The sequence below is a fragment of the Coloeus monedula genome (assembly GCF_965178545.1).
Source record: "Coloeus monedula genome assembly, chromosome: 2".
NCBI classification, from domain to species: Eukaryota; Metazoa; Chordata; class Aves; order Passeriformes; family Corvidae; genus Coloeus; species Coloeus monedula.
In genome coordinates, this window is record NC_138782.1 from 52632747 (window position 1) to 52644769 (window position 12023).

The window sequence follows — 12023 nt, forward strand, 5'->3', positions numbered from 1 at the left end:
ACTGATGCAATTCAAAACCCATTTCTCAGAAATTTGAAATTTCTGAGTGACAGGACTCAGCATTTTGGTTCTGCCTCAGTGCTAAAGGCAGCAGAAGGCAACTGATGCAACTGCAGTTCCATCAACCACACTGACATGTAGAACTCTGCATGCGTGCATGGCCTCAAGGAAACATTTTTCAAAGGAATTTTATCCTTGTGAAAGAAACATTCACATATATGGCAAATCCACACAGTCAGTAAGTTAATTTTCTTCTGCTAATTTCTTGAAACAAGATCAAACTCCTTCTAATTACATCCCCCAGTGAATCACCACTGAGTTAAAATTTTAAGCTCACTAGGTAAAAGGTTTTACATGACACCATCATGGCAAGCAGACCTAGTGATTATTTCCTCTCACTCTGAAGAAAGTCACTTAAAAAAGTGGGAGAAAAAAAAACCCCAAAACCCAAACAAGAACAAACCCCAAACCAAAAACTTAAGTTATGTGTGAAAAATGAACCAAAACCACATAAACAATGTCTATCATCACCTGCTCTCACAGGCAAGACAACCTGTATGTCCTTCTGCCATCCACAAAGTGGCAGAATTGGTCAGTTTACAAATTCAAGGTGAAAGAAAACTCCCACGTTGGCTAAGGCACAGGCTGAGTACAAAGTTACAGTATCTAACAGGGCAACATACATGCCAAAACAAGTTTAAATTCTTATTAATAAGTAAACACAAGTGGGATCTTCCACTCTCTGTAGACAGTGTTCCAAACACAATGCTAAAGTTGCTGTTCACAGCAGGATACAAAGCCAAAGATATTTTTTGCATAATTTTGTAACTCTGAATTATGCAGTTTCATGTTGAAGAAAACTATTTAAATCCCACAGCACAGAAGCTGATATAGTTGACATATTAAAAATTAAACTGCTATCAAGACATTCAGAGATCGATATGCAGAGCACTCACACGAAACACTCAGTTCTGGTTTTATACCATTCTTGCTTTGTGACTTACCATAAAGACAAACTTTCTTTTGGCATTAGAACAGGGAATGTCAGCTCAGGAAGGATGTAAGTCTTGGATAATGAAAGAAACTTTTCATACTTGTATACAAAGTTGGTTTGCTTTGGCTGGCAAAGGGTTCTCAAATTTGTAATCCTATGTTCCTTTTTCTTTTTTTTTTTTTAAAATCAAGTTACTTTGTCCCTCCACCCTCTCAAACAGGATCTGTAAAGTCTGTGGTTAGTGATACGTTTGACCTTTCACACCTTAGATCAGCACCAAGTTTAACTGTTTCTGCATAGCAGGAAACTAAAGCCAGATTAGGTATCTATCTATCTATCTCACAACATGCTTTCAATATTTACTCTAATAAGATGTGTTAACTACACATATTTCAGAGCTAGCCTAGTGTGACATTTATATTTATTACTGAGTTAAAGCAAACTTGACATGAATCTTGCATTACTTGTTAACACACAACAATCTTGTGTTTAAGATACTTTTACATAGATATGTAGATGACAAAGGAACTAGATAGTGATCCACTGAAGACACCTTAGAGAAGTATGAGATACTAAGTTCACACACTGAATTGTGCATTCTGAAAAGAGGTAGTATTTAGACACTTTTAATTTGCATGACAAGTCACACAAGCAATTGCTCACCATCATTACGCATTTTTGTCCCGGCCCCTACACGCCGCTTCTCACAGTCAAGTAACAGTGGCCAAGCATGACATTGGTTTACTATCTCCTAACTCTGCTTTGGTAACTAGAACATAAAGCAGCTGCAAAACCCCCATGAATGCAGCAAACAAAAGGCTAGAAAACTTGAACTAGCTTGTTTTGCACTGAGCTTTTGACATCTGTCAGTAATTTCAGCTAACTGATTTGTTATGCATCTAAAACCTCACGCTTCAGAAGACTTGCTTCAAATTACTAACCATCACTGTTACAAAAGGCAGTCAGGAGCTATAAATCCATTAAAGGTCAGTTTGTTATCTACAGATTCTCAACTAATTTAATGATTCAACAGAAAGCAGCATATTTCAGGACTCTTGGCCACTGCTTTTAAAGAAATATTTTGCTCAAATCTAAGATGACGCAAGTTACCCAAAGACATTTTCCACGAAGCAGAACATAGCCTGTAATGGCATAGAATTACATTAAAAGGAATCAGCTCTTTCTCACCACTCCCTGTTCTTAAAAGCCATGAGTAGAAAAGCAAGAATTCACATCACTTTCCTGTCATATACTAAAGAGTGCTTTCTGAAATCCTTTACAGATTTAAAACTCAAATTTTCAGGTAAGTTTACAAAATACTTAAACACACGACACAAGCATTTATAGACAAGCTAGCTCTGTGGTTTGTATCTTAAGATGTTTAAAACATCTGAAAGTGAGGTAGCCAAATTCAATTACCAACAGGATAAACAAATACGAAATCTAGAAATCGAGTTGTTAGACATGGGGCAGTCATTCTTCCACATGACTAAAAGAAGGGAATTAGCCAGAGCTGTTAAAAGGCTGTGGCAGAAGACTACAGAATTCATTAATGAAGTCATAGCCTTATCACTTGCTTTTTTAATTAATTTTTTTAAACACGGTTAAAGAATAGTTTTCAAGACTAAGAAAATCCTTTCATCTGGGTAGCTAACTGCTACAGTCAGCTTTCTATGCTAAAGAAAACTTTTTAGTTCAAATCTAAACCTTACATAGGACATTGTTATTTAGAAACAAAATCTGAATAAAAATTTGCCTGTGACATATTAAAGTTCAACTCCTGTTAAACAAGACACAAACACTGCTTTTCTTCCATCCCAACACACTTCCAGGTAAATCCAATCAGTTATATAATTTTAAACATTAGCCTCAACAAAATCCTAGAGCAAATACTGAAGCCACTAGATTTATGGCTTCAGTCATATAATAAGAGTTCCAAGATATCTAATCTCCCTTCACAAACTGACAAATTATCATTAGAGAAGGCAGTTATAAGGCTGTGTTGTAGTATACAAAATACTTTAAGTAAATCCAGTTTGAGAAGTTAGTTATCCTTATGAACAGATCTTAATTCCACAATAAAAAGTACTTTAAAATTTTTATTAATTAGGTTTATATCATCTTCATGCTTGTGACTTGAGAACGTAGAGGCTGAGAGAAGCTGACTTTAGTTATGGTATGGGTTGTGGTGCTGCACCCCTCTGCCACCCAGGACACTCACTTCTCTGATCTGACAAATGCTCATTATGCCCTGGCCTTGATGAACTGCATTTGGACTAAGCTCCCCTTGAGCTTATCAGGAACACTGTCTGTCCCCAGGAACTAACAGGTGTCTAATGAACACTTTATTTTTAACAAACAGCCTTGGAAATTTATTTTTCTTGTCTGAACAACAACCCAAGTGGAATAATATTTTTGTTGTTGAACACTCCAAGAAAGTTACCAATTCAAATTGGCCAGGATGGAAAATTACTACAACTAAAGCCCACTCTCTTCATATCCTATAAACAGTGGTCCAAAGTGAGACCCTTTTGAGCTCCTGATTATAAGAGGCTAACGTCTATTAAAGTCCACTGTCTAACAAGCCTATAAAGCAGCAGTCCACAGTGAGATCCTTTTGAACTCTCGATTCCCAGAAGATAAGGGGCTAATGTGTACATCTCAAACACAGATAACCAGATGGCTGTGGAGCCAGCCAAGGACTGTTATTACTAACACAGAAGAATTGTTGGTAAAACCAAGGACTATTGGTACTAACACACTATGAGAAAGAGCAAGTTTTGGCTGGAGAAGGGGGGTCAGGTGGAGATAAGAGAAGCACTTTTCCTTTAGAAAAAACACAACACAGTATAATGCAAGTGCAGGAATGAGTGGTAGGAAGTGGATGCAGCAATAAGGTGGGATTAGAACCCCCAAAGACCCCCAAAGCCCTCTGACTCATTGCCAGAAAGGCCTGAGAGAATGGACTGTACATAACTAATTTACATAGAAAGCAAGAAACCTATCTGTGAGGTGGAGAAACCTGCCCATACAAAGGTACTCCCCCAAGCCTGGGCAATGTCCCCAGGATCCTGGACATCTCATCAGCCAGACCAAGGCAGCTGGATCAATGCTGAAACCAGGACTGACATTCCATCAGCTAGATAAAAAAAGATCAGTAGTTGTCATTTCAGCATCCTTCTTTTCTCCTTTCTTTACTTCTCTTTTCCCCCTCTTTTTCTCTTTTCCTTTAATTCATCCCCCTCTTTAATTTCTCTTTTCTTTTTTTCTTTCACTCTTTTTATCTCATCTCTCCCCCTTTATTTCCCCTCTTCCCTTTCACCCTACCCCTTTATCCAAAATCCACTGCCATGTGGTTACATAGCAGGCCAGGGACTAATATGCCCATTTCCATACCTAGTGTGTAATTTATCAATAAAACTTTGATTGTTTGTGGACCCTCTGACTTTTGACATTCCTTTCCACCAATGAGCACTTCTGAATCTTAGGTACTTCCTTTCCCTTAAGGGTGAGTTGTCACAGAGAAGACCCAATTTTATTCATAAACACTCTCCTCAATAAACTTAGTTGTTAATATACACCATAAAATCGACCTAAGAAAAGCCCATTTACTTCAGATTCATACAGCATATTGAACATACTAGGCATAATGAATTACTAAGAACTGACTGTATAAAGGCCCCTACTTAGAATTATTCAACAGTGAATTTTTTGCAGTTTGAGTTCAAATCAAAATATTTACCTGATAATTAAATTACATGTTATTTTATAAACTAGTCAAAAGAAAACAGAATATTTGAAAACAGTTAACAGTCATCCAGCACGACATAAGTGACTATGACAATGTACATATCTGGGAATCTTAAGCATTCTGGCTACTTTTATATGTTCTTACAACTGATATTTTAAAATTAAAATTGCTGGAAGAATAAGCCCTTGTCCCAAGCTGTGCTTACGCCACTCATGGTAACTATGGTGCTCTCATTACCTACCTTAGCAAGACAGGATTAGTAACTAATTCAGCCACTAAAGCAACAGCAGTGACCGAGCCTCCTTTCTACCCACTCTCAACTCCCTGTGACAGGTTTTGCCACCGACATCATCACATTGACAGAAAAAGGACAGTTTAAAACTTTCACTTTGCTTAACCAAAGATACCCTTACAACTAAAACTCTAAGCCAGCTTACAACAGATTTGCACACAATGAGAATCACCTCCTCAGATACCTGTTTTAACGCATTAGTTAGAAGCCCACGTTTAAGTGTGATTTCAGGATACAAACCCTAATTTTACACTGACACTTAAGTAGACACTACAAGAGAAAAGTCACTAAAAAAAAGGAAGGGAGAGGTAGGAAATTCAGTTTGGACATACTACTGTATCTCCTACACTTTGGCAACCCTCATTAAACTAGGGGTTATAAACTGCATTTCTCTCCATTTGACTTTTATGCTGTATAAAGGAAAACTATCACTCCTCTGGGGTTGAGAATTTGCCTCAGCTAACAAAGCTTTCCATTTTCTGTATAACAGTTCAGAATCACAGAACTGTCTGGGCCTGAAGGGGGTCTTTAAAGATCACCTAGTCCAACTCACCTGCTGTGGGCAGGGATATCTTTCAGTAGATAGTTGATCAAAGCCCCATCCAACCTATTCTTGAACACTTCCAGGGATGAGGCATCCACTGCTTCTCTGGGCAAGCAGTTACAGTGTCTCACCACCCTCACAGTGAAGAATTTCTTTCAATACCCAACCTAAATCTACTCTCTTTCACTTTAAAGTCATTACCCCTTGTCCTATTTCTACAGGCCCTGGTCAGATTTTATGCATGGTGATTACAGAAATAATTTCAAAAGGTACTTAGAATCCTCTATACACAAAAACCCGGTAGTCTGCATTCATGTTGGTCCTAATGAATTTGTTCATAACCTGCTCTTTAAAACTACAAGGTTACCATTTAACCCACCCAACAGTTTGTTTAGCACTTTACATGACACTACATTAGAAGGTATTACGTAAGTATTTAACTTCTGCTGCTACCCATTACTTAAAATTTATTACCTCCTGCCCTATTCAAAAGGGATAAAAGTCACAGATTTTTCTGTGTTCTTGCTAGCATTCTTTGAGCTCCTCAAGCAGTCCATCGCTAATGCATACTGTTCAAAAGCAAACACAGAATTCCAGCTGAGACTTTACATATACTGGAAAAGAAGAAATACTTGCTTTTAAAAAAAAAGTCCATCTTTTTCAGAAATTTAGTCAACTGACTTTCAGAAATTTAATTTGAAATAACTCTTTAGCTTGCTTACAATTCTATTACTTGAGTATAAAAATTTTTAGTCAAAACCCAAGCTGTTTTCAGCTACTCTGATATGAACAAGAGCTCTAACACTACAGAATTCTGCTTTGCCATTAATGGAGAAAAAATTCCAGGTAAAAAAAACTGAATTAGTTCTCCTGTTGTCTTGTTGGTGCACACACTTCCTTTTGTTCCAAAATTCCTCTGAAGACATACATTCAAAGTATTTTATCCCACCACTTTTTTAAGATATGAAAATTGATGTTCAGCAATGCAATACATAAAGTGATAGAAAACACATCTCAGTTTAGGTCAGTAGTGTGTCTATTCAAAACTATTTAAGGCCCTAAGAGATTGAAATTCAAACCCAGTGTAAGCCCAGTTTCAATTATGTACCAAGTTACGACCTGGACTTCATTAATAAAATCTAATCTTACAATAGCACATAGTGTGATGCTAAGGGGCAGTGCAATAATAACCCAGTCCCTACCGTTCCCGGTTAAATTTGAGTGAATGAAGTATAGCAGGTCTCTTCTGGCGCAAGTTCCACAGGTGTAAGGTGTCATCAGCCAAGGCACTCACAAGAGCTCCCTATGAGAAAGAAAATGTTTTAGTCAACCAGTTTTCATAACCCTAGGAACAGTGTATCATCACAGTGGAAATATACTACATCTTTATTACCAGGAGGAAAAAAATGAGTCAACATGTGCATCAACACCATAGCACAGGTAAGTTCTAAGTAGCAGGAATGAGACAACTGATGTGATCACATGTTGTTCAGTTCACTCATATTTGTTTCAGTGCTATACTGAGAGGTGGTAGGGAAGGAGTTTTTTCCAGTGTGTGCTCATCAGTTCCCTCATGTCCATCCCTGTAGACAAATCAAGCAATGAACTGAACTACTAATATCTATGTGCTGAGAAAGCTAGTGAGGTCCCTCTAAAAACCTGTCTCTAGCTAGCTCAAGAACAGCACTGCTGTCAGATCTCAGCTGCTACATCCCTAGAAAAACACATCTGAAACTGAGGCAGCATTATTCAGTTCATGTCTAAGACTAACTCTATCAAAATAAAACTAAGTACCTACTGAAACTGGTAGTACTATTGGAAAAGTACTTCACCACTTGCAAAGATAACTTGCAATGTTCAAGGACACAAAATGATATTCCTAGTTCTTGCTTATAACAAAAGAGTACTCTAGAGACAAAGACATTCTCAGCAGTTAGTCAAGCATTTTCCAAAACTAAAAATGTTAATTTATTAATAATTATTATTACTGTTTGCTATTCATGCTACATCACTTATATTAGCTAATTTTAATGCTTGCTTAATGAAAAATTAAAGAAAATATGCTCCATACCTTCTCTGAATTGCACATAAATTATTTTACTAACCTCATTAATCAGGAACTGAAGCTGGATTACTGCAGCTCCACTGTCATGTTGACAGTAGCATTCAACTCCTGGCCGACCAAAGCTGGAATTGGCACCATTAAGGAATAATTGTTGCATGTAACAAACAAAACACACAGCATAACCAACATTTTCACTTTCACTAATACCACATTCACACAGGCTAAGATCCTGCTTCTAGCTAGTGCACTCAACATATCTAATCACACAGAGCTGTTACCAAAACAGTAGTTTATAAATGCCACAAAGTAACACAAAATTTGAAAGACCTACTATGAAATATAAAAATTATGTATAACTGCTTAACTTACAGTGATTTAAGGGATTCTTCATCATGGAGAACTTGAAGAATGTTGAAGCAGTTATTTTAACAATGTTAAATACAAGAACTAAAATAAAAGGAAGTTAATCTAAATAAACATCATAAAAAAATTACTGCATTTTTCAAATGCCAAAGGATCTTTCTCACCATTTAAACATTACTTAAGGTAAAAAGAGCTGAATAATGTAAGGCATGTTAAAAAAAATCTGCTGTGACAGAGATGAGAAGATCAGTAGTCAAAATATGGAGGAGTCAATGGAAAATTATGTATAATGTAAATTTCCAGGATCTCTGTATGAAGACTTCCTGGATTCACACCAGCTATGAGATAACAAAAGCTTGCTCATTTTCACTCTCACATGTAAATTAGTCCTATCCTTCCATAATGAATATTGATAGAAGCAGCAGCAAAACAGATTCTTTCAGTTCTCCATACATAACTCATTTTTTAGTTGCAAACATTCTGTATTTTATATGTGGTTATGCACCTGCTTCTGATACAAAATTAAGTTCTCCAACATCTAGGAGATTGAGCAGAAACAACAGAGGAATTAAGCAAACTGGTCAGTATTTCATCATCATTGTATGCCCAGGGTTTCTGGACTATAATTTGTCAGGGCTGAACACTTCTTGTTATAAAGAAGAACCTTAGTTTTTGGAAGTAAGGAAATGATTCCAAAGCTGTATACAAAACAGGAAATGTATGTACAACTTTTTCCTCTCAGTATATGCTAAAAATTAATAAAACAGTGTAATTCTCACCCATTCTGCAAGCTTTCCATTTACTGAAAAATTGCTGAAAAAAAACGAAGTGGATTATACGTGCATTCTTAAAAAACATGTGCATTCATGCTACAGGCAGTTGGAAGGCTGAAAAGACTACTAGGCTGCATGCAAATCAAAACTCAGACACATCTCCTGCTCAGCCTCTAAGCTGGTGAAATAAAATGTAAGTAGAAAAACAGCAGGGAGAAGTCTGCTTCAACACACTGCAATATTTTAACTTTAAAACTTGAATCACATTCTTCTAGACTAATGAATCTGCATAACATCCAGCTAAGTGGTGAGATATACACTAAACAGATGTTGAATAATCCCCCAAACTTAATACCAGCTTTCTTCCCCAAACAGAATAAGTAATTTAATTTTGTTCTGCCATGGAAGGACTTAAAGAGTCAGATAGCCTCACCTGTTTTTTTTGCTTTTGTTTTACATTCTTATCAATATGTTTTTTTACAAAGAACTCATCTGTATTCCAGTCACAGTTTATATCTTAAAAAAAAAAAAAAAAAAAAAAGAGTAGAGGGGGTGTTGTCCCCATAAACGATACCTTCCTACACCAACTCAGAATACTTTTAATGTAAAATCATTGCTCTTATATTAACTATGGACTGACTACACAAATTGCCAGATTGAAAAAACCCACAAGGAATAACAAGTTTCAGAGCCGATGGCCTTCGGCCTTCCTCATGCATCTGCATTCACTTGAATTAATAATTATTTGCAGAAGTAGACAAAAAGAATTTCCAAATGTGAGATTCAGATGCTTACAGGAATTGAATTAATAAAATATAGGAATAAAACTTGTTTATCTGCACTGACACAGGTAGTGTTCTAATAAAAGATTTTCCTTCAGGCCCTCCCCTGAACATCATTTTCCAACATAATTAAATGCAAACCTTGTTCATAAATCCAGAGTTTATTTGGAATTGAGACTCTACAGCTACCTTGCCTCAAAATAAGAGGAATATGACCCAGAAAAACATAAGTCCATAGACTGCTCGAGTTACTTCTTCCTTCAAATTCTATTCCTCAGGTGCTTTCTGCAAGCACTTCTGATGCTAATATTTCTGGAAGCACTGTTATAACTAGTCAGTAAAAATTTCATTATTAAGAATATTTCAATGTTTCCTTAAACAAAAAATTCTTCCACATTTTCCAGGACACCTGAACCATCTTTCCATAAACCAGTAAATATGCAGCACTAGGAGTAAGATCACAGAAGTTTTATATATTCAAAGCAAATCCCTCTTTAACAAATTAGTGGAAACTCCCATCCAGATGTGAAACTAGTTTGGCCTCTTCTGTAGTGCTTGCTGTCATTAAAAAAAAAAAAAAAACCAGTCCTTGCAGCTAGTCTTATTTAGTTTCTTTACTCAAGGATTATGGCATCTTCACTTTTTCACCTAGTAGCTAAAATTATTCTTCTCATCTCAAATTAATATCATCCTCCTAACCAGCATTAATCTTCTTTTCTAAAGCCATGCAAAGCCTCCCAGTTTTGCAGGGTATGCTGAATTGAAAAAGCACGTCACAAAGCCTGACTGTGGAAGGATAATACATGCCCATTTCAGTACATGTGAAGCATTTCTCAACCACACAAAACAGGCAGCAGCCCAGGAAATGCAGTTTGCCCAAATCCGCTACACTTGTGTATGTGTGCTTTAGGCAAGAGAGCTCCCTGTACTAAGCAGTGATCATCTACTACATAGTTGTTCCCAAATAGGCAAAAATTATAATGAATAATGACAAGATGAGCAAAGCATTTTAATTTGGTAGACAGGAAAAACTCTGCCAAAGACCTAGGGTAGCTTTAGAGGAAATAGTCTGCTCTGAGCAGTTTTATAATCAAAGACCCATCCCTGCTCCTTCAATTCCAAGCAGTTCATTCTACTATCCCTGCTTCATTCCCTATTCCAAATATTAACAAATTGGATAAATTAATAGCTTCTCAGCTGTACCTTTGAATATTGCTTCCATGTTCCCCACTGCCTTTTGGAAATTAACCCTGGAAAACACTAGTATTTCATTGTCTTCAAGGATATTTTTTAAGAAAACAAGAGACAACAGCTGTGCCTGAGAGAAGAAAGAGATAGCATGCTCATGTCCTAACATCAGTGTTCATTTTCATAACTGCTAGAAGTGCAGGTAATACACAAGAAAATCACAGTATGACCTTAATTTAGTATCACATAACACATGAATTCATATCCCATAACACTGATTTCACTTTAATTTATGAGAAAGGCAACATTCCCAAAAGATATTTTTTCAAACAAGCTTCAGACTTAAGCTTACACTTTAGGCATTTCAGTTAGCAATATGCAAGTTGTCTCTGCAAAATACTCTTATTTAAAGTTATTACTATTATTTCTAGCTTAGCTACATAGCAGCAACTCAGTTCGCATCTGCCCTTAGAAATCATGTCTGAAAAATTAATTTCAGAATATTTATGAAAGTCAGAGAAGACCAGTCTTTTTTTTTTTTTTTTAATTCTTTAGTTACTCTAAGTAGACCTAGGGAGTACTGGGGCATTCTTCACCTTGATGCCTCTGACATAGAAGACAGTTGCAAAATCTATAGTTATCAGTTCAACCCTCAGCATAAGGCAGTTGTCCAAAATCACAGAATCATTTAGATTGAAAAAGACCTCTAAGTTCATCAAGTCCAGCCTTTCACCAATCACCACCTTATCAACTAGACTATGGCACTAAGTGCCACGTCCAGTCTTTTCCTGAACACCTTCAGGGATGGTGACTCGACCACCTCTCTGGGCAGTCCATTCCAATGTTTAACAACCTTTCCCATGACGAAATTTTTCCTGATATCCAACCTAAACCTCCCCTGGCACAGCTTGAGACTACGTTCACTTGTCCTGTCAGGAGAAGAGGCCAATCCCCACCTGGCAACACCCTCCTTTCAGGCAGTTGTAGAGAGTGGTAAGGTCTCCCCCAAGCCTCCATTTCTCCAGGCTAACCACTACCAGCTACCTCAGTCATTCCTAACAAGACTTGTGCTCCAGACCCTTCACCAGCTCTGTTCCCCTTTTCTGGACATGCTCCAGCACATCAATGCCCTTGTAGTGAGGGGCCCAGAACTGGACACAGCACTCAAGGTGTGACCTCATCAGTGCTGAGTACAGGGGGACAGTCACTGCCCTGGTCCTGCTGGCCACACTATTGCTGATACAGGCCAGGATGCCACTGGCCTTCCTGGC

General features: G+C 37.2%; 1 protein-coding gene across 7 annotated transcripts in view; it reads right to left on the reverse strand.

Moving 5' to 3' along the window:
* STXBP5 (syntaxin binding protein 5) overlaps positions 1–12023 on the reverse strand; it is a 106574-nt gene that overhangs the window by 71028 nt on the left and 23523 nt on the right. For all 7 annotated transcript variants that reach the window (XM_082301011.1, XM_082301009.1, XM_082301007.1 and 4 more), the window contains exons 3-4: positions 7687–7768; positions 6784–6884 (exon numbers count right to left, since the gene is read on the reverse strand). In XM_082301011.1, the coding sequence (XP_082157137.1) occupies positions 6784–6884; positions 7687–7768 (183 nt within the window). The remainder of the gene's footprint in view (positions 1–6783; positions 6885–7686; positions 7769–12023) is intronic.